Consider the following 26,369-nt stretch of genomic DNA (forward strand, 5'->3'; position numbering starts at 1 on the left):
CATGGCTCATGCAGTACTCATGTACTGACTGCCTACTGTGCAGAAGGGTAGCTCGGTGCTGGGGATGAAGAGATGAAGGAGACTCCAGCCAATCTCTTCAGTGTGACCCCTGGGTGAGGACAGTCACTACCCGAGTTAAGAGCCACAGTGACACAAGTGAGTAGGGGCTGGTCTCACCTGGCTGCATCCAGTTAGAGTCCCAAAGGAGGTTCTCCTAGCCTGATCCAAGAAAAGAAAAAAAAACTAAAAAGAGCAAGGTGTGCCCAGATGCCAGCCATGCACAGATTAAGCAACTGACCTGAGTGAGAGGCAGAAGGCAGTACTAGAGCCAGAGCGTGGCAGGAGAAGGGATGGTGGACAGATATCAAAGGGCCCTTGACTGGTGCTGAGAAATCTGGCTGAGTCCCAACTCATGCATGCTTCCAGCTCTTGGGAAGGCATTAAGGAGCGCTGAAGCAGGTTAGACAGCCGCTGTGTATCGTAAAGCTGGGACCCATTCCCCAGTCTCTTTCCCAGGAACCCTTTCTAAGTGAAGCGTTTCACAAGCCTCTGATGCAGTCTGGAAAACCCCTTCCCATGCCTGATGGGTGGATGCCGCCCCATCCCCCACTCCCGCCACCACCAGAGCCAACTCGGATAGAAAGCCTAGAATAGAAGAGGAGGGCCAAGTAGTATGGAAACATAAGAAGCCCGAGAGCAGGAATCCCCAGTGACACCCAAATCTAGGGACCACTACAGCACAGGTGAGCTGAGGCTCAGCAGACCAAACTGTGACCCGCCCTAGCAGGAACACGCTCAGAGACACACTGTTTCAACTTCAGTGGACCACAGGCCAGCAGAGGAATGTGGGACATCATAAGTAGACCTTTCTCCTCCTGAGTCACTAAATCGTGTAGCATCTGACCTGTCTGCCATCTCTCCTTGACCGGGTTAGTCAAGGAATACACCTTGGAGCCCTCTGACCTTTGAGGCCAAAAAAGGAGTCTAAATAATAAACATATCTTTGTTCCTGAAAGGCTGTAAGACAGCATTTCTCAAGATCCTCTATATAGGGAATGGCAGGTGTCAGTGGGACCACGGCTCCATCCAATACAGAAGCAGATCTCAGTGGGGATGGGACAAGGCAGACAGCTTCCAGCCTCCAGTAGCCTTGGTGCACATAGAACTAGGAAGATGTGGGTTTGGACTGTGTTGGGAAATGGCATGATGCTGCCACTTTGAAGAGTCAGACAAGATGGAGCCAGGAGCAGAGCCGATGGCAAGTGATGTCTCTCAGTCCTTGGGAGTTACGGCTCTTAGCTCAGAGCAAAGCCCACACCAATATCAGAGAAGACAACTGGTACTAGCTGCATCTTATACTCTCTGCCTGACCTCTGCTACACACACTCGACTCAAGCATACACCACAGACACCTTCCTTGGGTCTAGAGAGCAGATGTGGCCACAAGGGCAGGCCCCACTGAGGTGCAGTCCTCCGGCCACCGAACAGTAGCCTCCGACAAGTATCTCCTCCAAACTCCACACCCACAGGCTAGCGGTGGGAAAACGGTGGGCAGCAGAGGACCACATGACCCTGGACAGTGGGGAGGTAGCTGAAAGATGCTCCTAGTAGTAGCAGTCACAGCTGGACCCTCCCCTGGCCTCAGACATTCCGGCTTCAAAACCAGGCTCCTCGGCTATGGCAGCCAGTGGCCGGGCACAGCCTTGAGCAGCCAGCCACCCCAGGGTCAGTTCCCGGGGAGAAATCGCTTTGGTTTAGGGTTTGGGAGTGAAAATAAACACTCCGAGTTTTATAGGTTCCCCCGTGTTGGCTGCTGTTTTCCTTCCCAGCTGCTGCTCAATCGGGCCTTTCATTCAGAAGCCCGTGGCCTCTGAGGAAGCCCTGGGCAGCGCCCTCAAAGCTCAAGGGATGTTTATCTGGGTGGAAAGTATGACATCGCCCAGACCAGTGCCTGCTGACCCTGCTGCATGATCCACACGCTGAGCTCCAGCTGCCCAGGCTACCTTTGGGGTCCTTAACCAGCTCAGTTCACAGAAGACAAACAGCCTTCTACCCTCACCCACGCACCACGCCGCTAAAAGGAAAAAGACTGGCCTGGGGCTCAGTCCATTTCTACAGTCCTCAGTGCCAGCTCCAACGTCAAAGTCCTAGACACAGCCACTGTAGATGTCTAACTGCCCCCAGCCTGCCAATGTCCGTGTGCAAATGACTCTCTCAGGACCCACCCCCAAAGCCCAGGAGAGAGGTACTCCAGGTGCTCGTGCTTAGCTGAGTGGGGATGGGGAGCAGGTCACTGAGAACCCAGGAATCTGGATGGGAACTACAGCTTCTGTGATGGAAAGAGAGGTTGGGCTTAGAAGGACTGGCATGTGACTATAAGCTGTGCAGCCATTCTGTGACCAGAAGGCCACTCGCACGGAACCCTATCCTCCTTAACCAGAGGTAGGTACTTGTGAGGGAACCACTTTGGACTTAATTCTCAACTCTGTCACCTGTCAACTCTTTCAACTCAAGCAATTTAGGGAACCCACCTGAGTCTCTATTTCTTTCCCTATAAAATAAAGAGGCGGGACACCTGGCTGGTGCACAGAGGTGCTCCATAAATGTCTGCCCTTCAGATGTCCAGTGCTGAAGATTCTGAGGGAAAACCGGGCACCTCATTGTGTGAGCACCCAGCTGGTGGGGAGACCGCAGCAGACAGACCACAACTGAGCCCCACAGTGGACAGAGGCACAAAGAAATGTACCAGGGAGGTGCCAAGCACTGGGGGAACCAGAGGACATGTGATCTGGGTCCTGAAGTTGAACTTGAGGAAGAAATGCATTCTAGGCTGAGAAGGCATTGAATGCAAAGGTCAGGCACATGCAGGAGGCTTGCAATTGTGGCTCGAAGCTGGCGAGGCTGGTGGCTCATGGGTAAAGCAAAGATGAACCTGGTGAGGCCACAGTCACCACACCTCAAAGCTTTGCCTGATGGGGCAAATACAGCAGGTTCATCTGTCACGGTCCATGCTTCAAAACAAGGGAGGAAGAAGTCCGGTTATGCTTGGGGCAGTATGGAAGGGAACAAGGAGGGCGGGAAACTGAGTGACCTAGATAAGTGTGTTTCTGAAGCAAGGATGCATGGAACTGTGTAGCCAAGTCTTCCATAAAGAACCCCAGGCCAGTCAGGCAATATAGGAGCTGGGCCTGGGAAGGCAGGGGCCTCAGGGAGCTGGGTCCGCACAGAGTGACCTACATAGAGAAAGACATCACTAGAGACCCAACAAAGAATGGCCCCTGGGAAGGAAGAGACAATCAGCCAAGTCATTTCCGGCAGAGGTCTCACATGACAGGTAGCTGCCCTGAAGAGGAGGAATCATCAGGACCTGGGAACAGTATCCAAACCTCACTGAAGTCAGCCAGTCAAAGATGCTGCCAGCCACAGCGCATACTTAGAGCCCTCCCCTGGGAGTTCCGGCTCCTCCCCTTTTCCCACCTACCTGAGAAGGAGTCTTTGTCCATGGCTGGCAGGTCTCGGGCCTGGTACAGGTAGCAACGCAGATGGTAGCGATTCCCATCTTCATTCAGGAGAAAACAGAGATGCCATGTGATCAATGGGGTTGCTAAAGACTGGAGCTACAGGAAGAGGAGGGTCTGCCCCGGGAAGGTCAGCACACTCTGGCTGTATATGGAAATGGCAAGGCATGCAGAGCGAGCCTCTTCCAGTCAGGATTCTAGCCCAGAGGCGGCAGCTGGCATTCTCTGAGCCTATCCAATCCCAGGGAGAGAAACAGCAGAGGAGGGAAACGGAGGCCAAGCTCACGGTGAGAGTGACTGATTGCACACAGCCCATCTCCAGCACTCAGACGCGAATGCCCACATGTACACAGGCACACATACCAAAAGAACTGACTGGCCTGGAAGCACACAGTCGGTCCTACAGAGCCTCAATATACACACTCCTGACTATGGAACTCCACTCCAAGTGTGATGTCATACGTACACACTCAGACGCCACCAACTGTAACTTACAGTCAAAGATGCAGGAGATGGTGGGTCTGTTAACGCCAAAGCTCAGGGTAGAAACGGACATGGAATCTTCACTCCGGTCATCCACCATGCCGCCCTGGGGACACAAGGCTTATCAGGGCACAGCAGAAAACTGACCCTGGATTCCTGCTCCTGGCAGCCCCTGGATGCCAGTCCTCCTCCTCTGCACACACAGACCTCCAAGGCAGAAGCAGCTCTGGTGTAAATCCTCCAGAGGGTTGTGCCTGAGAGTCAGACCAAGCGATTTGCCCCATCTCTCCCACCCGACACCGAGGTTTGCTGTCCCCAACCCAGGCCCGGGCTTCAGTCAGGTCATTCACTATTCTTAGGACAAGGTCTTCCCCTGTCCTGTCCTTGCACAGGGCCCACACCACTTGTTCAGAAGGAACATGCTTCTTTCTCTCCGGCTCCAGGATAAGCATCGAGGCCCTCCTGCAGCTGCATGGGCTCCGAGTCTCACCACTGGGCACCTCCCAGGCAGACAGGGAGAGTACAGTGGCACTCCTCCAAAACTGGATCACCTAAGTTCTAATGCTGCCTGTCACTAACTGTCCCCGTGACTTCAGACAAGTTGCTTAACTCCTCCAGATCAATTTTTGTAGATCAGAGATGATTATACATTGATCAGGTCAGAAAGTTGCTGTGCCCGTTAAAGACAGACAAGTAGTTCTTAGGACCCCACCTGGCCACAGTTTGTGTTCAGAGAAAGCTAGCAAGTCACTGTCCTAAGGAAGTACAGCATAGGCTGTGGGGGTGGATGTCAGAAGCTGTGCAGGGTAGAGCTGGGCTGGGGGTGGTGTTCATGTATATACGCATATACATATGTATATGTATATATATGGTCCATTTGTTCTGAATTATTCCAGGAGAGGTTCAGTCAGTAAGGTGCTTGCGCACACACATGAAGATGTAAATTTGATCAGTAGAACTCACGTAAAAACACCAGATGTGGTAGTCCACATCTGTGACCCTAGTGCTGGGAGGCAGAGACAGGAAGCCTAGACTAATTGCAAGTCCTAGGCCAGTGAGAAACTCTTTAAAAACAAGGTAGGTGGCTCCTGAGGAACACTCCTGAGGTTGATTTCCGGATTATACACACACACACCACACATACATACACACCACACACACCACACATATCCCACACACCACATACACCACATACCACACACACCACACACCACACACACACATACACACCACACACACATCACACACACCACACACAAACCACACACACCACACAACACATACACACACACCACACACATACACACACCACACCACACATCACACACCACACACACACACATACATACACATCACACACACACTACATGCATACCACACACCACACACATCTCACACACACACACCACATCACACATCACACACACCACACACATACCACACAGCACACACATCTCACACACACACATACACACCACACACACACATCACACACACCACACACACATCACACACACCACACACATACAACACACACCACACACATCACACACACACACACACACACACACATTGATGCTCCTACCACTAATGAGCAAGCTTTTCTGGGGATGGACAGTACAGGACTCCAGCCCCTTGTCCTCAGCCTAGCCACACACAGGTGTCCTACAAGCAGGCAGGGCACATGCAGTTGTAGGAAGTGGCCCACCTCACAGGACCCACACTGCATCACTGTTTGCTGAGCGAGCATACACACACTTTTTGCCTCCCCTCCCACCCCCTTCATAATACCTCTCTCTGAGCCTCTGACTGCACTGTCCGGGTCCATATACAAGCCTGCAGCCTGAGATCAGAAGAGGTATTCTCCTCCCTGGCACTTACACAGGGGCTGGGCCAGGTATCCCAGGCCTGGCTCGGGGCCTATGAGAATTCCTCTTGTAGTTTCCTACATGAGACCTGGGTTCCCTGACCTGTCCTGCCTCCCAAGGATGGCCCAGCTACCCAACATGGTCCCTAGGGCCCCAGCCATCCCCATCTGATCTAGGACCACTGTGGTCCTACCTTCCACCTTCTCCTGCCTCAGGGTTTGGGCATTAATCAGGGAAAGCACTTCGGGAGGCAGAGCAGATACCCTCCTGGAGGCAGGCAGAGGGACAACCGAGAGCCTAGCCTGGCTCTGACCCACCTGCTGGGCAGCCACACTCATACTCAGAGAGGGAGAGAGAGGAAGAAGAAGGAGGAGGAGGAGGAGGAGGAGGAGGAGGAGGAGGAGGAGGAAGAAGAAGAGGAGGAAGAAGAAGAAGAAGAAGAAGAAGAAGAAGAAGAAGAAGAAGAAGAAGAAGAAGAAGAAGAAGAAGAAGAAGAAGAAGAAGAAGAAGAAGAAGAAGAAGAAGAAGAAGAAGAAGAAGAAGAAGAGAGCTGGATATCACCCTAAACAGATCCCATTAATGTCTGGGAACAGAGGGGAAAGCAGCCCTCCCTACTGGACTTTAGCAGGCACTGATTTGGGACTTCAGAGTGCTGACATCCCGACACTAGCACCCCACTCATGTTAAAACAGCAGGGACACTGAGACCCCTCTCTCACCACACAGACACCACTGAAGCAGATATCATGACCTCTCAAAGGGGCCAGGGACATCCAGTCTGAAACATACCCTCACGGCATCCTCATGCACCGTAAAGGGATCTCACAGACCTCAATATACCAAATATTCCCATCAAGGTCAATATGGGCTCTGGGTACCACAATGACCAAGCACCTCCAACAGTGCTTGACACAACAAGGCCCAGGGACATTCACTGAGTCGGTGGCTCTAACTCAGGGAAAGGCTTGCCTTCTCCTGAAAAGCACCTTTCTCCACACGGAAGACTGGAGCTGAAGCCATTCTCAGGGCTACGCTGAGGGAAAGAGCCCAAACAGACACCATCTGAGGCTGCGTGTGACAGGAGGCACGGCAGCGCTGGCACTGGCAGCTGATTGGCAACACCCTGCCTTTGCCACCATCACTTTACAGGACCCAAATCCAGGGACCATTCCCAGAGCTGGATGCCGGGAACTTTCAAGTCAGAGGACAGAAACCAGGGCAAAGTTCCGTGTTCTAGGTGATGATGTTTACTGAGGACCATGCCCAGGGCATGCGCAATTACAGTGAGACAGGCAGACCAGCCCTGTGCCTGGAGTTCACGGAGTGGATTGAGGAAAGGCAGCTGGCATGGCTGATGGCAAGTTCCTGCGATCCTCACTCTCATCTGTGAGAAATGCAGGGAGTTTAACCTTGGTTTTGCGACCACTCTGCACTCGGTTGTTCCCAGTGGTGAGGCCTCTGGTGTCACAGGCATGTTTGAAGCATCCCTAGTCACCTGGCGGGGTATCAGTACCACTCTGTTATGACTGCCAAAACGTCTCCAGACACTGTCATATGTCACCCAAGGGAGGGGTAGTACCCCTCACGTAGAAACATAGGTTAAAAAAAATTAAATCGATAACATGCCCACAGCTCTCAGTAGGTACCTGGCATTCAGTGTGTCTGTCACTTCTCCAGGCCTATGTGAAGCAATTCCTCACCCAAATCTTCACCCCTTCCCCTCTAGTTTTCTTAAAGGCCTTGCACATCTTCTTCCTTCTGCCACAGGACCTGTGCACTGCCCGTCTCTCCCACTCAGCACATCCTTCCTGCTATTCTTAAGCTCTCCCTCCGTTTTAGTCATTGCAGAAGCATGGGCACCTCTTGACTGTCTGCCTTGAGCAGTTCCCTGCCCCGCCAGTTTTCTTCTGAAGGCACGCACGACCTTTCTATCCCACATCCTCAGCCCTCTACCTGGCCCTGAGATGGCTCCAGTGAAGGAAACCCCAGCAAGTCCTTGCCTTGGACAATATGGACAGTTCAGGGCCCAAAATCCCAGGCAGGAGGTAGTGACTTGTGTGGTTAACAGTGTTCCCCTCACCTCAGGAGTCCATGGTCTGACTGCCACAGAAGGAACTCCCCCTCAGGGTCCCTTTTTAACCAGTAGGCTGCTCTTTATGTTGGAAGGGCAACAGGGACTTTTGGGGTGCCCCTTTGGAAAAGGCTTCCTGAAATAGGCCTGCCCAGAGCTGACCTCCAAGGCCTTCAACCAAAAGGAAGCAGGCAGGTTCTGGGGAAAATGCCTACAAAAGGGATCCCCTCCCTCATCCAGATGAGATGGGGACCTAGAAAAGGCTCAACAGCATGCTTGAGTAATCACAGGTGGCAGCATCAAAGAAGGGCTCAGCTGGCAGGTGAGGAAAATTGGGAGGGGGGTGCCCAGTGGGGTCCTGGAAACAGCCAGGCTCCATCGGATGCCCCTGCTGGGGTCTCTGCCCGTTCGCCTCTCTCACCCACTCCTGCCCAGCCCTGTTGGCCAAGGGCATTGGGTTTCCCACAGCCACATTCTTCACTCCGTAGCTCATGTGGAGACTCCCAGGCTGGGGCTGGCAGCCATGCCGTCTGTGGCCACACACTGTGTCCTAGGGCAAGCTGTGTACGGGATCCTATGGCTCCCTCTGGGGGGGACTGGGCGGCCTCCAACCCACTGCTGCCCGGCAGGAGGCCATGGATCCCTGGAGGAGCCGGAGGCAGTAAGAAGAAGAAACTGGGCCTCAGAGATGCATGGAGTGCCCCCAAATGTCCCTCGAGAAAAAGCCAAACTTTTTTGGGCCTGCCCAGGGATGACCTCCAAGGCCTTCAACCAAAAGGAAGCAGGCAGGTTCTGGGGGAAATGCCTACAAAAGGGATCCCCTCCCTCATCCAGATAAGATGGAGACTCCGAAAAGGCTCAACAGCATGCTTGAGGTTCCTTCAGAGCGACACACCACCCACTAGGAAGGTTGGCTGCTCCAGACTCAAAAAGGAGCCCTGAGTGAGCTCCCTGGAGAACTCTATCAGCACCCATGTGGGGCGGTGGGAGGGGAAAGCGGGGGAAGCTAGAGGCAGAGCGACTACAAGCTTAGAAGGCTCGGACAGTGCCCGAGATGCAACACTATGGCTGCCGGGAAGAATCAGCAAGGCCTTAGGGGCTTGTTGGGACCATCAGGGAGAGCCCAGCAATCTTCCCTGTATTGGCCAGGTCAAGCAGAGAGGTGTAGCCTACCACCAGTGACTGCCATCTCCCTCCCTCCAGGGAAGACCACTCCCACCATAGGTCAGGAGGCAGAAGCAAGAAGAGCCCAGTCCCCCTGGGAGGGATCCTACGAACAGGAACTGAGCAGTGCCCACCCCTCCATTCATGCAAATAGGACTCCAGGGTGGCAAGGGCCGGAGTTATTCCAAAGCCCAGAGTCGATTACGGATTTGGGACTTTGCAAGGCAGTTAATAGACAGGAGAAAGTCTCTACATTTACAACTCGCGAAACTGGTATTTCAAAACAGAGGTGGTGGTGCATGCCTATAGCCCTGGCACTTGGGAGCCAGGGGTACGAGGGAGCAGGAGTTCTAGGGAAGCCTGAGTTATCATGAGACTGATTAAAAAGACCAAAGAAACAAAGAAAAAGACCCACACACATCTGGGAATTGCCCCTGTAGAAATCAGCACATGCTCTAAGCTTGAACTGGGAAGCCTGGCGTGGCTTTTTCTGGAGAGCTGGCAGCCGAGCACTGGCCAGCACAACCCTCCGACGACCCACTGGACCATCACCATCTTCACCCTCTCCTCATCCCCAGCTCTGCAGGGACAGCAACGCAACACGGTGATGTGAGACAGTCTTCCTTGGTTTGCATTTGAAGACAGTTCAAGCAAAACAAGGTCTCTGTGAAATGGGTTCCTAATGGAGCTTGCCTCCCAGGGCTGGTTAGACAAAGCCATCTATGTACAGAGTCGGTGGCCCCAGGTACCTGTGGTGTGTATCTTAGCACAGGACATGAGGAACGTCCACAGCAGCTAGGGCACCCATACCTGTACCACTGAGGACTACACAGGCTCTGTCACAGATGCAAGGCTCGCCAAGGAACAATGTACAGTGACAGTACCAAGACAGTTTGTCTCTTCCCTGCTGTTAAATGGTGGATTCTCTAACAAGACCAGGATCTCTCTTCCAGAAGCCACCAGAGTTCAGAGCCCCTAAGTAAAGTGCTGTAGTGGCTAAAGATGGCTGAGTGCCAGCTTAGGGGAGAAGAAGTCATACCCAGGACTCAGAGCACATCCCTAGCTGCCACCACTTACACAGAAGCCCCACACGCAAGACAGCAGGCCAGACCAAGGCATGGGAGGCCTTTATAAGAGGGAATAGGCTGGAGATCTCCCTTCTCAACCAGGTCTTAAGTAGAATAGCAGGCGAGGGTGCAACCCCATTTAATTTGAAACTGGAAGAAGGGTTTGGAATCAGCCGCTTAAGTCTTTACGGAAGTCTTTGCAAACCTACTGCCTGAGCGCCCCACGGAGCTGGGAGGGCACCAGGCAACACGGAGAGTGCACGGTGCCACGTGGGGCTGATTTGGACCAAGTGTCCTCCCTGCAGAGACATCCAGCACAAGTTCTTTCCTATGCCAGCTGCCTCAAGAATTTCAACAAGTGTCTGTCCCACTTTGTCTGGACGCGCCTTGATTCTTCATGCCTGGTTTCTTAGAATGACTGGCAATAATGTCCCAGGCTATATTTAAAAAAAAAAAAAATTAGGGATGGAGGCTCCTAGACCCTCAAGTGCGACGTCATACTTAGGGGCTCCAACTGCGCAGGTACACTCACTTAGGACCTCAGCATCTTAAAACCCAGGTTGGAGCAAGACAGATACACACATTATAGGACATAGTCAAACTGTCCTCTCTAGCAGGAGAACAGGAGGGATGGGGAATCTTTGTTTGAGCGGGGTGCCAGCCCTCACCAGACAGCATAATGCCAGGTAGGGAACAAGTGCTTATTTTGGGTGAATAATCAGGATCTGGGGATGGGGCTCAATCAGAGGAGTGCTAGCCTCGCAGGCACAAGGCCCTGGCACTTCAGTTCCCAGCACCATAAGGGACAGTGCACACCTGTAATTCCAGCATCAGGGAGGTGGGTCAGATCAGAAGTTCAAGGGCATCCTAGGCCACATGGTGAGATCAAGACCAGTTTAGAATACATGAATCCCTGTCTCAAGAAAGGAACTTGGGGACAGATACAGAGAGGCCCTCCAAAAACTCAGCCTCCCCCAGCCATGGATCATAGCTACCCAGGAGGCAAATTTCTGAAGGATGCCTTGCTCAGAGGGAACAGATCTAGGAACTGGGCTAGGGTACCAGGCACACAGTATGACTTCATCCAGGTCCAGAGATGACCCATCCTGGCCAAGCCATGTGGGACCTCATTTCTGGCCAGCTCGGGACTTGAGTTACTTCACATCGACACTGGCCTTTCCTTGACTGCCCTCTCCAGTCCCTCCAACTCATACCTGCCCTTCATTGACAATGGCCCAGGGTGGTGACACCTGTCTCTAAGGGGTCTTTTGTAGGCTTCCTGGGTAGCAGCTTCTCTGGGTGGAGAGACACACTCATCACATCTGGATGCCCTGAGGAACTGACCGCCTGTCTGAAATGCAGGGAGCAAGGATAACCAAAGATGCTAGCCAAGAGCCAGCCTCCTGACACTTCAAATTTTCTCTCCCTAAGGCCACCCCTAAAGAGTCCTGGGTGTGGCAGGAGAGATGCTCTGCCCTAGTGAAAGAGAGGGTGAAAGTAGTAGTTGGTGATCTGGCCAAGAGTCAGAAAGCACCTGAAGAGAGAGGGGAGGGGAACTGTATACCCTAGGTAGGTTCTAGGACAGACACGGGCCTATTTCTTCTGCAGTAGCACTTCAGAGCTCAAAGAACTATCTGTGGTGACAGTGACATCACTACCCCATAGCTGCATCACCCGATACAACAGAAACTGTTTTTTCTTATTGTGGTTATTCCAGAAAAGAATTTAAAGAGCCATGTGTGGCGTCTCAGTTGTCCCATCTGTAAGATGGGCTAATGTCAGCATCCAGTCTCCCAGGGCGGCTGTGGGATACAGGGCAACATGTAAACCTATCTGCTTGATGGTTAAAAAGATTTAGTGATTCTCTCCTAGGGACTTGGATGCCCTAGAGGAGTAGATAATGCCAGAGGCCTGACACCAGAATTTAACCATCACAGAAACATATACAGAAGCATCAGCAAGCATCAGATCTGCCAAAGGGCAGAAGACAGAGAGGGAGAGGGAGAGGGAGAGGGAGAGGGAGAGGGAGAGAGAGAGGGAGGTATCTATCTTCCCAAGGCTCCTGCAGCTCCAAGGCTCACAAGCACCTTTGAACGTGGAAGTCTTTCTCAGCTCTAGAAGGCACCAAGGCCGCCAGCACACGCTTCAGGCCTGTCTCCTCCCTTCCTTCTTCCCTCCTTTCCTCATTCCCTCCTTCTCTCCCTCTGCAGCCTGGGAAGCCTTGCCCCTCTAGCAAGGCCAAGTGCAGAGGCAGGGTTTGGAAAATCCTCCTGCCTGGAGGGCAGGCCCAGGGCAAGGGTGACAGTACAGATTCCGTGAGCTCATCCCCAGCAGCCGTCACCAGAGTTCCCAGAGAGGCTGGTGGCGTCAGGAGGGGGTGACTGGGTGGGAGCCGGGTGGCGGTGGCTGTGGCGGCAGCAAGGGGTGTGGGGTAAGGAGGAGGCTGATGGAACTCGCTATAATAGTGGCTTTGTACTCCGATTCCCAGCTCCCTGGGAACGCCAGGAAGATTATGAAACCCGGTGTCTTTGGGAATGCCAGGATATTAGCTGGAAAAAGAATAATACGAAAATAAAATAATGCGCGGGATGGAGACAGCAGACGCTTAGCAGACTGAGCCAGGGCCTCCCGCTCTGAGGAGGGAGCCAGGCTTGGCCCATGCTGCTGGTGCTAACGAGCAGACAGGGCCTGCCTTCCAAGGAGACGATTTCCAGAGGGTGCTGGCAGGCCAGGGGAGGGGTGGCAGGAGGCAAGGCATAACCAGGCCTAGTCCTGGGGCCCAGACATTCGAACCCCTCAGATTCCCAGGAGGTTCCATCAGCCCCACCCACAGACATTCCCTGGCTCTTTCAAGGTCTCTCTCTATAACCTCCTCCCAGCGCCCTCCCCCTCAGCATGGCCACTCTGGAATAACTATAGAACAGCAAAGACATAGAAGGCGGCGGTTTTATTTGCAGTCACACACGAAACTCTCTCTTCCAACCCCAAGTCCCAGAGGAGCTCCCCTGTGGACCAAGCCTCTAGCATCAGACCCACAAAAGGACAGAACGAGCTATCTTATCTTGTCCCCATCCATGCCATACACCCAGCGTCACTCGGGAAAGCATCTAGATGGAGGCCAACGCCCTCTCTCTTCTGCCCTCCATACTCAATGGAGCCAGTAGCAGCAGCAATAGCAGCTCATTACTTAGGACCTCGTTAAGAGCAGCGATTCTGGAGCCCCACCCAGACACGGCCTCAGAGTGAGCATTGTTGCAGGTCCTTAGCTGACTTCTCAGCTCATTAGCTAGCACAGTCACTGCTAATCCTCCCAGTGATGCTAAGATGTGGTCTCTTCCATGAGTGACATAACAGAGTCCCAGAGGCGTGGGAGGCAGAAGGAAGAGCCAGATCACCTGGGAAGTCTGTCACATGTACACCAGGTAGAGCCAGATCACCTGGGAAACGCGTCACACGTACACCAGGTACAGGTCAGACATTAGCAGACACCAAGAACCAGCAGTGTGCTCCTGGTAACAGAACACCTGACAATCTATCCTGTGATACAGAGTGAGCACGAGTCCCAGTCCCTGGGCTAAGACACCAGCCTGTTCCAGGGCAAAGCCAATAAGCTCAGAGATGGAAACCCAGGCCATCCTTTGGCCATGCTGGAAGCAGGTGAAGCTGACTGTAGAAAAGGATGGTGTGGAGTCACGTGTCTGTGCTGGGGCTGGGGATTCTATATACTCAGTGGTTCAGACAGTTACTATCCAGAAGGATAAGAGCTCTGCCCCAAAATTGAACTCCTAAGGACACTGCAGAACTCTGGGGGATCCACCCGAGCACTCACAGACTTTCTCCCTCAGATTCTCTGGCAGTCATGTTCCCCAGGGATGCAGAGGACTTCCTGAGGTGGTTCCTTCTATGTATCATAAACTAACCACAAATGGGGGCTGGAGAGATGGCTCAGTAGTTAAGAGCATCAGCTGCTCTTCCAGAGGTCCTGAGTTCAATTCCCAGCAACCACATGGTGGTTCACAACCATCTATAATGAGATCTGGTGCCCTCTGCTGGCCTGCAGAAACATCTAAAAAAAACTACTAATCACAAGTGAATCAAAAAATTCATCAACCCTCCCATGCCTGTCAACTTGACATTTGGCATCAGTGAACCCCCATGACACGCTCTCCCACAAACAACAGACTAGTCAATGTCTCTGCTTCTTGGAAATGACATCACTACCATGTCCCATTCTCCCAGTCTTTACAAGGAGAATCTTGGCCCATGTCTCCTAGCCTTCCTTGCTTGCCTTCCTTCTCTAAGCCCCACCCTGCTCTAGCACCTGCCTTTAGCCATGTGTCTGGGCACCTCTAACTATGTGTCCCGCCCTTACCAGCTGACACTCAACCCCAACTCTTACTGCTTCCCTGTCCTGGCCATGTTGTAAGAGGGCTAGTGTGTTCCCACCCGCCTAGACCCAAAATAACCACACAGATACTATATTAATTAAATCACTGTTTGGCCCATTAGCTCTAGCTCCTTATTGGCTAACTCTTACATATTAATTAAACCCATTTCCTATAATGTGTGCATCACTAAGAGGTTGTGGCATACCAGCAAAGTTTCAGCACATCTGCCTATCTCTGACAGTGGCTCCACAGCTTCTCTCTGACTCCACCTCCTCTTTCCCAGCATTCAGCTTAGTTTTCCTCACCTAGCTCTGTTCCCCTATAGCTCTGCTATAGGCCCAAAGCAGTTCCTTTATTAAACAATGATATTCACAGCATACAGAGGGGAATCTCACATCATGGCCACCCATCAGACACACTAGGTCCACTATACCTCACACAGCTACATCGGATGCCAGACTTCCCATCTAAACTGCTGAGCCTTTGACACTCCTGTGTGTCCCTCTGCCAATCCAAATATCACCTAGGTCCCACGGCTCCTGCCCCACGTGGTAGCCTTAGGCCTGGATTTTCTGAAGGGAGGATATCTCTCTCAGTTACTTCCCATAGCTGCTTTATTCATGATCCCCAAGCCCTGCTCCAGCCAGAGCCTGGCCTCTGCTCAACCGTGCCCTCAGCTCCCTGGTACCCCCTGGGAAGAGGCCTGGAGCTGCCCTCCAGAACTCTCCGCTTACCACTATTTCCAGTTTCTTTTCAGAAGTTCCTCTCTCAAACCTAGTGGTTCTGTCAATCACAGAGCCCAAGTGTGGCCATTCGGAGCTTTCCACCCCTCATCCCAGGTACAGGGACTGGCACGGGCACACACGACCAGCTGGAGCCATTTCCTTCCTGGGGTTGAGCCACTCCGGACTCTCCATATGGTGGAAAGGCAGCATGCCTGTCCAGCAGACTCCTGTGACTGTCAGGATGTGGCATGTCTTCTGCCACCGTCATTGCTACCAAGGAGCGAAAAAGCATGAGAAGAGGCTGAGACAGAGGAGCGAGTCCCAGGGATGCCCTGAAGACCTCAGTTTCCTGCCGCCTGATACCCGCTTCCCCTCCAGAGCACCTTTCAGCTGAGTGAAACCCAAAGCCCCCTTGCTCATCAGCCCATATGAGCAGAGTCTCTCTGTGGCGTTCACATTGTTTTCTGAGACAATCTCTCACTAGAACCTGGGTCTCCGTGGTTAGGCTAAGCTGGCTGGTCAAAGAGCCCCAGGGACCCTCCCGCCTCTGCTTGCCCGATACTGAGTGCACAAGCACATGTCACCACACCTGGCTCTTCTCAAGTGGACGCTAGGGATTAAACTCATAGCCCCAGGCGTGTACTCTGCCCACTGACCCATCTCCCCAGCCTGAGTCTCTGCCTAATGGGAATGAATTGGTCCCTTCAGTGCTTGCCTGGCCTTCCTCAAGTTCTTCCACTCCAACTTTCAGCCTTAGCCACAGGAGCCTCCCTAGGCCCTGCCCAGTGCCAAAACCAGGCCATCACAGGACAAAGACAACCACACACAGTCCTGCTTCCTGAAAGCCACAGAGTTATCTCACTTGCTCCTGTCCTGGCTGACAACTGTGTAGTGGCCCAGAGCCCAGGATGACTGCTTCCCTCAAGGGCTTTGTTTAGGAATAGAAGGCTCTCTCTCCAGGCCTGTTGCAGGCTGTTACCTGGCCTTCAGGGGGGTTTCTTCTCCCTGCACTACCTGAGATGAAGGACCTCTCTGGCCAGGCTTGGGTGTTGGGGAGGGGGGGGGCTCCACTGGCTTCTACCTCCTTCTCTGCTTCCATTTATCACATCCTGGGCCCACTCCTACCAGACTCTCCCAGGCCTCACAGCTGCCTTGACCCACTGATAAGCACACACACACACACACACACACACACACACACACACACACACACACACATTGACACAGGCAACCCTGTGCGTAAAGGCTGACGAGACCTATTTCCCAAGTCCACACCCCAGAGTACACATAAAAAATGCATACATAAAACTGACTGTATTTCAGAAGTGGTGGTCCAGCTCCAGGAGTCTTTAGACTACCAAAACAGAGAACAAGCTGTCTGCCAAGCCCCAAATGTCCCCGCTCCGATTGCCATCATCTCTCCCTGGGGTTCAGCACCCTGATCTTGACTCCAGTGCTGCTCACTATAGAAGATGACACGGGGGAACAGCAGTCACCCAGGATTTCCCTTTCTCAGGCATGTCTCCCCCAAACCCTATCAAAGCACCCACCAGGGAGAACTGTGTCCATCAAGGCTACGCCAGGGTCACCAGGCCTCTCTGGACACTCCCAGACTTCTCCCATCCCTGCCAGGCTATCTCTGCAGGAAACGCTAGGTCCATGGGCTTTGCTGTCTGGTGAGCCACTCAGAGGCCCAGGCCACCGTCATCTTCACACTCAGAGAAGCAGTGGGTCTTCCAGTGTCAAGAAAGAAGCTGCCTTATTTTAGGAAGACACCTAGAATGCTGCTCACTCTCCCCACATGCCACCCCACAGGGACCCAAGCCAGGATGGCTGGCCAACGTTCCATCTGAAACCATGACCCTAGGGATTCCATGCCTGTCCCACATCAGCCTTGGAAAGGCGAGCTGCACCCCACCCAAGCCCAGCCAGATGCAACCCAATGTACCAGGGCCCCCTCGAGGGCAAACACAGCTGCAGGTCCGGTCTTTTCCAGTGGCTCCATGCGGCGGCGCCAGCGGCGGCGGCGGAAGGCATCTGTCTTGCGGTACTCCAGGTGGAACTTCCAGCCAAAGAGAGAGGCGTACTCCCAGCCCTCACCCTCAGCCTCTGCCTGCCTGTGCTGTAGGAGAGAGGAGGCAGCTTTGAGGGAGAGACAGGGCAGGATTCCAAGGGGTAAGCCTGGAAGAACCACCTGCAAGAAGGTGGCTTGGAGTAGCCTTGAGGTAGGAAACCCAGGAGAGAAAGGAGACTTCCAGGCCCCAGGGTAGCCGAGGAGGCCAGCAGGGAAGGTAGACAGCAGCAGAGCTAGACACTGGGCTTCGGGCTGTTTATTTGAACTAGGGGTGGACTGCCCGAATCCAAGCTTTCCTGTCATTTCCTTTTTCTCCTTCACATCCCAGCTTCTAAACATAGAGATGGGCCTGCCGCTCAGAGGCAAAATGAAGACCTGCTTCCTAAGGCCAGAGGACTTCTCCCAGGATATGCACCTAAGCCGACAGTGAGGGGCCCGTCTCTCCTCGGAAGGCACCCTTTCCTGCAGGAAGCCTGCACATGTCTGACCCCAAGCCCTATAAGGGAGTGACAGGGCACTGATGTTAGCTATCAAGCCAGGCTGGGATCCCAAGCGAGGCCCACACCTCTAGCAACTGGGTGTCTTCCATGCAGAGGAAGAATACCATCCTGGTTCACAGTGGCTTGCCCAAAACACCACCTATCCCCAGACCCAGACAGTCCCTCTCTAGAACTGCTCTAAGGGGGAAAAGAAAGCCGGGTCCCCTAAAGACTCCCCCATTTAAAGAGTGGGAGAGGCCTGGCTCTGCTACTAAACCCAAATGTGTTCTTAGGAGTGAAGGAGAGATGACCAGAAGAACCGGGAAGGCAGGTCCTGGGGGTGGGGGTGGGGGCTGCACATGAGCGTTCCCAGACTCTGGGACAAGTGCATGTGTTCATGTGTGCTCACAAGAAAGTACTGCGGGCCTGTCCTGTGTTCCATGGTGTCCTGGGTGAACACTGATGGCTCTTCTCTGGTCTCTCACTAGCCAATACACTCACACTGTGGCCTACCACTGGCAGCCAGAAGGGTGGGCTCAGGACTCAGCCCACCGCTACTAAGCCACGTCTCTGTGGTACAGATACCATAGCACATCCCACCAGCCAGTGGCAGACAGCTCAGATGGTGTGGACCCATCTCCTGCCTCCAGGTAAGGAGTATCTGTAGGGTTCGAGGACCCCTGCCTTGGAGCCTCCATATCACCGAGGCTCCCTCTGGGAAACCAAGCAGGAAGCACTGCCTTTGGCATCCTTGAGCCTTCGGGGACCGTAAGTGACAGTACTCGGACATCCATATGTAGGCATCTGTGAGCGCCAAGTGCCATCTGTAGAGGCTGGTGTGACCTACTTGTTTCGAGTGTGCACAGCGTGACTCATATTTTCAGAGTGGTGTGTATATGCACTCAACTGATCTGGGGGAGACCCGCCAGTGAACTCACTGAATCTTGAGGTGTTTTGAATGAGAATGTCCCCCAGGCACTGTTTGGGGAGGTTTAGATGGTATAGTCTTACTAGAGAAACTACGTCATAGAGGGTGGGCTTTGGCTTTAAAATCCTCACACCACTTCCAGTTTTCTCTCTCTGCTTCACGCTTATGTTTCAAGAGGTGAGCTCTGGGCTTCCTGTTCTGAGTGCCGTGCCTGCCGATTGCTGCTGTGCCTCCCAGCCGTGCTAGACTCGAATCCTCTGGAACTACAAGCCCAAACCAGCTCCCTTTCTCTAAACTGCCTTGGTCATAATGCTTTATTCATCACAGCAACAGAAAGTCACTAAGACAGGTCTATGCGCCTGTGTGCACTTAGTGCACACTCAGACGTTTCTATGTACACTGGCCTCCTCCGTCCGGAAGCCCCACTCCCACCCACCTCCCCTTGGCTCACCCTCTTCAGTGCCTCCATCTGGCTGAGGTCCCTCCTGCGCAGTCGGACCCAGCGCCGACGTCTGTGAGTGTAATACATCTTCTCAGCAGGGACCCAGTGTTTTGGCTTTCGGTCTGGGGGGATGGTGATACTGTACTCCCAGCCTAAGGGGTGGAGAAACCTGTAAATCATTGTCAGCAACCCCCCATCTCTCCTAAGCTATCTCTCTTTGTGGGGCATGCTCAAACCCTGAGTGGCTAAAACTCGGGCCATAAGTAGAAGCTTAAAGTGGAGGCCTGTTCAGGAAGTTCCCAGGTGAAGTAACCCAATGAAAGCCAGGCAACTGTCTGGGGCCTTCAGCTGTCTCACTGGCACAGCTAGGAGGTGGCCCGGGTGAGACCCCAGCCTCTGTGTGTTCCCACCTTGTTCATCAACAGCCCGATTAAGGTCTGTGGACCATTCTTCATCTTCCCACTTCCAGCCCAGTGGGCACTCAATATCATCCTTTGGAAGCACCTTCTCCCCATTCTAGAGATACAATAGGCAGTTGTGAAAAGATACAGACTGGGCACCCACATGATTCGAGGACACCATCCTTCTGGAGCACAGAGCAATAGGTCAGCAAGTAGGAACAGGGGAGAAGACACCCAGTCTTCTGAGTCACAAGCTCTTCGTGGGACCAAACGTCCAGGACCCCGGGGAAAGCATGCACTGCCCACCTGGAGCACCCCTTACCACATCAGTGTAATTATCGCTCATATAAATCCACTGGCCTCCGGGTAGCCGGGTCTGGTTCTCAAAAACCTCCTCCACAAAGCTCAGGTGACCAGCGTCAGTATCATGGAGCAGGCTATTGGGGAGGACAGGCAGAGGGTCACTGAGGACACTCCTGCCACCGCTGGCTTCCAGGAGAGAATTACACCTCAGCCCAGCTGCATTGTCAACCTCACCATGACACAGTTAGAGGGGGTAGTGCAGAGAGACAGGGACAGAGGGTGAACAGGAGGCTCAGAGCAGGTAGAGATGCTCACGGGTCATAGAATGTGTCACCCAAGCCAGCGGTGTTGGGGCACACCTTTAATCCCAATACTCGGGGACAGAGAGGCAGGCGGATCTCTGTGAGTTCGGGGCCAGCCTGGTCTACAAGAGCTAGTTCCAGGACAGGCTCCAAAACTACAGAGAAACCCTTTCTCAAAGGAAAGAAAAAAAGAAAGAAAGAAAGAAAGAAAGAAAGAAAGAAAGAAAGAAAGAAAGAGTCATCCAAGGCAAAAGAAGAAAGGGGGACCAATAAGAGGCACCAAAGCCCAATGGACAGTACAAAGAAAATATCATCAAGAAGTACATTAAAGATTCAATGTCAAGCTTTTTTAAAAAGGTGCTGGATGTCACCCAGCTATAAAAAGTGTAGAGAGTGGCTGAGGCGGCATAGAAGGATGCACAAACTGGGATTCAGGGAGCAAGTGAGCTGCCTGGAACAGGAATGGTCACACATGTGCAATGAGAGGACTCTGTGTATCACAAAGGACAAGGCACATGACTGGGTGCCAACTCTAAGGTATGCTTCATAATATATATTCATATATGTATAAATATGTGTGTATACACATGACAGGTGTAGGTTTTGGGGATGCACACATACTAGGGCATCCGTGTGGAAGTCAGAGGACAGTCTTGGGTGTCAGTCCTCACTTCCCATTTGTATGAGATGAGGTCCCTTGGTTGTTTACCACTGAGTATGCCAGGCCAGCTGGCCCAAGGCCCTCAGGGGATTCTCCTGTCTTTGTTTCCAACTCCGCATAGGAGCCCTGGAGTTATAGACAGATACTATGCTGGGATTCATCACGGGTTTCAAGAAACTGAACGCATCAAGTCACTTGCATGACAAGTGCTTTGTCCACTGAGTGTCTCCCCAGCCACATGCAGCACTTTATTTCTGAGTGTTCGAGCTATTCCTGGTTAAGCACCAGACCCGGGAGAGTCCGAGCAGCTGGGCACAGCTGGGCAGGTAGAAGGACTCAGAGAGCTCAAGATGTCAGAGGATGGGCTGGGGAGAACGGGAAGCTTTTGTTGGACACCCTGAGACAACAACTCACGTCTTCTCTGGACACACGAACCAGTCCCCTGCCCAGGCCCAGCCAGCGGAAGGACGGAAGCTATCCTTTGGCAGCTTGATCTTGCCTGTGACGTCAGAAAACTTGGGGTAGGTGAGGCCTGTTGTGCCCCAGTTCCCAACCAGCGCCAGCTTCGTCTGGTTCTCATACTGCAGACCAAAGAAGAAAAACCAGTGAGAGGTCACGCACCTCCAGGGTCCAAGGGCCAGTAGGTGGACAGGTACTCACCGTTTCAGCAAAGACAGAGAGTTTCCCCTCAGAAAACTGATTGAATTCTTTCTCATCCACAGAGAGCCCGAACCAGAGTTTGACCCGGATCTGCACAGGCATCCGGGTCCTAGGCACGCCCTCCATGGGATACTGCAATCAAAGAAACATAAACACTCACAGCCCTGGGCATATCAGCTCAACACCCAGTCAGGTGTACCCTGTTGGAGAATTACACCAAATATCATAGAGATGGAATATAGAACCAAGAGTCCTGCTCATCAAAAAAAGGCTATAGCAGCCATGTAGGAGCCCTTTACAGACGGGGTCTTGTACAGGGTCTCTAATATCCCCTTCTGCCGCTTATCTTCCTACTTCTGTCATTTGCGGGAACTTTCTACTACGATGGAAATGGCTCAGACCTACAAGGTCCAATAGGGCAGCCACTGGCCATTTGACAAGTGGCTCATGTAACCAGGGAACTGGGGTTTTCATTTTAATCGGCATTAACTAATTTAAACAGCTACACAAGGCTGCTGCGCTGGACAGCACCATCCCAGAAACAGAAGAGCAAGGACCCAGCTCCAGAAGAGGAGCAATTAAAGCCACTTCGTTTCATTTTCAGTACTTCATGCTTTGGCTAGACGTGAGCACTGCATCTAATGTCCCCACAATTTCAAGTGCTTATCAGCACGTTAACCGCTCTTAGCTGTTCAGCTATTTTTTATCCCAAAGGTTTCAGAAGCTCTGCCAAATGGAATAACCACAACAACCCAACATTTAAAAACATATATATGTTCCCTAGGATTACCTCACCATTTGACTGAAACCAAAGGTCAGATTCGGCCTTGGGGAGTGGAGTTCCTCCCTCTTAAAATGACACCCTGTCCCCTCGAGGAGACACCAGGGTGAGAGATAGCTCACTGAGCAGCAGGGAGTCTGGGTGGGTTCAGAAAAGGCTGAGAAGCTAGGGTGGGAGCTCCCAAGCTGGAGGGGAAGGCCCAGACCCCTGGAGGCAGAGCCCAGACCAAGAGAAGGCATAGGAAGTGGCGTCGGCCATTGTTGGTTGACCCTATCCCATTCCTCAACCCAACTCCTCTCAGTCATTCCTTGGAGAAATATGGAGACACCTCTTACCCCACCCGTGTCCAGGAACTCCCAGTGGTGTTCACTTCAGCTGTTCCCTCCCTCAGGGTGGCTAGCTGTCCTTTTCCCTCCAAGCCACCAGCCCTTGGGACATGGCAGGAATGCCTGCCTCCTCCCTTTCTTCCCCCACCTCTAGCTCCCCACCACCAACTTCCCCCAGACGGGGCCAGCCTGCCCAACCCAAAATAGCAACAGCAAATAAAGAAATGTCTAGTTTGGGGCTCCTCTCCTCTGTGGTGCTCACTTTTTCCAGCTTGGGTTTAAGTTAAGGAACACCAGTGTTTGCTTGGTCTCTGCCCGCTGCCAACATTTTTGTAGCGCTTGCTCAGGAGCTACTGGCAGGCTCATGAACCCAGTGGGGAAGACTTCGAGAAACAATTCGGTATCTTTTTTTTTTTCTTCCTTTGCTTGGAATCAGGGAACATTCTCAGTTACCCTCCTGGAGGTTTCAGGGCAAATAGGTCAGAACTGGAGGGAGAGATGCTCCAGAGTCTACCAGGCCTGGCTACAGCCTGCCTGTACTCTCAGCACCCGTTGCCTTGCCAACCCATTCCCACACTCCCTCCCCTTCTACATACCACACACACAAGGAGAGGGTCAGACTCGGAGGCCAATCTGAGGCCAGAACTTGAGATTAGGATCAAACAAAGAATGTGCCTCAGATGGTCCAGGAACAGGTGATCACACACATACACACACACACACACACACACACACACACACACACACACGACCCCGTGCCATCCCCTCTGAAAGGTCACTCTCCCAGCGTACTCATTATCTCAGACATGGCTGTCTAAGTTAGGGTTACCATTGCTATGATAAAATACCATGACCGGAAGCAACTTGGCAGGAAGGGGTTTATTTGGCTTATACTTCTATATCACTGTTCATCACTGAAGAAAGTCAGGGCAGGAACCTGGATGCAGGAGCTGATGCAGAGACCATGCTGGTTTGCTCATCCTGCTTTCTTTCAGCACCCAGGACCACCAGCCCAGGGACGGCCCCATCCACAATGGGCTGGGCCCTCTCCCACCAATCACTAACTAAGAAAATGGACTATTGGCTTGCCTGCAATCCAATCATATGGAGGCATATTTTTAATTGAGGTTTAAATTTAGTCCCACCTCTCAGACGACTTTAGTTTGTGTCAACTTGACATAAAACTATCCAGCACACTGATCTATAACAGATCCCCAAATGTGGCATCTGTAGAGCAAGGGACAGTCCCAAAAGAAAGAGGAGAGCAGAGGGAGAGAGGAACAAGTGTCCATCAACCACCGACTTCAGTGTGCACTGTCCAGTTCAGTCCTCAATGCCTGTGAGGTAGACCGCCTCATTTTTATTTCATGGGTGGGAAGAAAGTGGGCTGTTCAGAGAGCTTTGGTGACCTGCCCAAGGCCAGACAGAACTGCAACCAGCCTGTTGCTGGTTTACACTGGCTGTACAGCTGGAGCCAACCCTGGCTTCCCACCCCAAGGGGCAGCAAGAATGACGGGCCAACAGAAAATCATGTGGGCTAGCAGCCAGGAGTTGGCGCTACTCAGAAGGGTCAAGGCTGGGATATGGTCAATCCCAGCCTCTTGGATGGGATGACCTCTTGGAAGCTTGAAGACAGGAGGTAGCATGTAAAAAAGGGAAGAGCTGCAGTAGACACTTTAGGGGAACGGGTCAGGCTGGAAGGGGGGCAAGCTGTGTAGGCCAAAGAGGCCTTGAAAGCACAGCCATTAGAAGCAACGAGAAGTGGTAAGAAACAGCTAACTCCCTGGCCATTGGGAATGGCTATACACAGAGAAGTCACCTCATGAGGGGGCCTGTATTCCAATCATCTGGTTGAAGCCATAACCAAAACTGCTGGGGCTCTGTATCTCAATGCTCACCTAGAGAAAGTGATGGGAGCCCTTCCACAAGCACCCACTCCCATTCCCCCCATCAACTGCTCCGGAGGCCGCAGGGGCAGGTCTGGAGGCCATGGTAGAGGTGGGGGATGATTCTTGAAAGAGACCAGCCCCATGAGCCAATGAAGTCTTGGACACATACATAAGCACTCCACACTTGAGGCCCTTAATTTACTTCTTTTTTTAAACAGGGTCTTATGTAGCCCAGGGTGTTCTCAAACTCAGGATATAGCTAAGGATGATCTTGAACTCCTGATCCTCCTGCCTCCACCTCCCAAATGCTAGGACAGGCAGTTGCTACCATGCTCTGTTTTCCTAGTTCACTTCCAAGCCCACATTCCAGCTCCTACTGGCAAACACATTAGACTCACTGAGCGGAGCCTGGAGAGTTTGGGAAAAACTGAAGAAAAAGAAAGATATTTTAGTTGGGCATGGCGGCTCATGCCTTTATTCCCAAAATCGGGAAGCAGAGTCAGGTAGCTCTCTGTGAGTTCGAGGCCAGTATTGTCTGAAAGTGAGTTCCAGTCTCGAAAAAAACAAGAAAGAAAGAAAGAAAGGAGGGAGGGAGGGAGGGAGGGAGGGAGGGAGGGAGGGAGGGAGGGATTTTACTCAAATACGCCTCTCTTCCCAAGATGAACATCTGAGGGCCTTCAGATAGTTTCAGAACAGGGCTAAATGGGGAGTCCGGGGAAGCTGAAGAAAGGCCTTGTGTTGAGAAAACCCTATGGTGGCCCTGGCAGAGAGAATACTCACTTTCAGAAAGATGGTCTGGAGCTTTCCACAGTTCCTGCCGCAGTAGCTGGGGCCCCGGCGGGAGAAGAGGACTTCATGGGCGGGCACCCGTTGGTAGGCCACACGCTTATCACCTTGCAGCATCCAGATGATGATGTCTGGCAGGCTGTTCTGGGGCTGGAGAGGGAATGGCGGTCAAGGTGGGGATGGTGGCATACCCAATGCCACGCCTGACCTCTGACTCAAAGGCCACAAAGTCTTGCCTCGCCCAACTCCCATGCCATCCTAGCCACTCATGGCCCTGCTTTTGGCCCTCAGCTTCCAGAGGAGGTCCCACAAATGTCTCTTAGATGCCCATAGGTTTCTGGGAAGATGTCCCTGCTTTAGAGCATGGAGTCTTGTGGAAGGCGTAGTCTGCCCACCCGAGCCTCCTTCCCCGTACTAGCCCTAGGACCCTAAGATTTGCAGGCTCACAAAAGCAGGCACCACCACAACAGGGGCTCCTCACCACCTTTCCAGGGCTCCTCAGAGAGAGAGAGAGGCCCCAGACCTAGGGGTAGGAACTGGAAGGATTTTGAGGCGGGCTCTTCAGCACTTGCCCTCCCCTAGCCATAGAACAAATTCTGTGAAGAGGGGAGGATGAGGAATAAGATTCCAGAGGCAGCCAAAGACCAGCCTGGGGCACAGTCCTCACCACTATGAAGATATGCCCAGGGAACTGGCCATGTGCCTACCACCATGCTCAGGGAAGCTCTAGGGTTCATCAGCCCTTCCCATTACCCTTCTACAGCCCTCTGTTCCAGACACCCTCTCCCTGCACATGCCTGGGTACCATCCCTTCTCACCATCCTCACTTCCTACAGACAGGCACTAGTGGGCCAGGAGTCAGGTTCCTGGGAAGCAGGCTTCAACAGGAGACCTAGAGCCAGGCACTCTGGGTTCTGGTACTAGCCTTGCTCTGATATCCTTTGGGTCACTAGGCCATCTATTGAGTACCTACTGTGTGTCAGGCTCTGAGCTGGACCCTGTAGCACCTAGTATCTATGTTATTGCGTCCCACAAATGGGCATACTAATGTTTG

At 52.7% G+C, this 26,369-nt stretch overlaps 1 protein-coding gene across 18 annotated transcripts in view; it reads right to left on the bottom strand.

The window, feature by feature from the left end:
* Dysf (dysferlin) overlaps positions 1–26,369 on the bottom strand; it is a 197,870-nt gene that overhangs the window by 77,384 nt on the left and 94,117 nt on the right. For all 18 annotated transcript variants that reach the window (XM_050165387.1, XM_050165383.1, XM_050165380.1 and 15 more), the window contains 9 exons: positions 25,310–25,465; positions 21,534–21,665; positions 21,288–21,454; positions 19,930–20,044; positions 19,617–19,722; positions 19,216–19,358; positions 17,232–17,405; positions 4,014–4,107; positions 3,482–3,559 (listed from right to left, as the gene is read on the bottom strand). In XM_050165387.1, coding sequence (XP_050021344.1) covers positions 3,482–3,559; positions 4,014–4,107; positions 17,232–17,405; positions 19,216–19,358; positions 19,617–19,722; positions 19,930–20,044; positions 21,288–21,454; positions 21,534–21,665; positions 25,310–25,465 — 1,165 coding nt within the window. The remainder of the gene's footprint in view (positions 1–3,481; positions 3,560–4,013; positions 4,108–17,231; positions 17,406–19,215; positions 19,359–19,616; positions 19,723–19,929; positions 20,045–21,287; positions 21,455–21,533; positions 21,666–25,309; positions 25,466–26,369) is intronic.

Source organism: Alexandromys fortis, unplaced genomic scaffold, assembly GCF_014885135.2.
Source record: "Alexandromys fortis isolate MF-2015 unplaced genomic scaffold, M_Fortis_MF-2015_v1.1 scaffold_158, whole genome shotgun sequence".
NCBI lineage: Eukaryota > Metazoa > Chordata > Mammalia > Rodentia > Cricetidae > Alexandromys > Alexandromys fortis.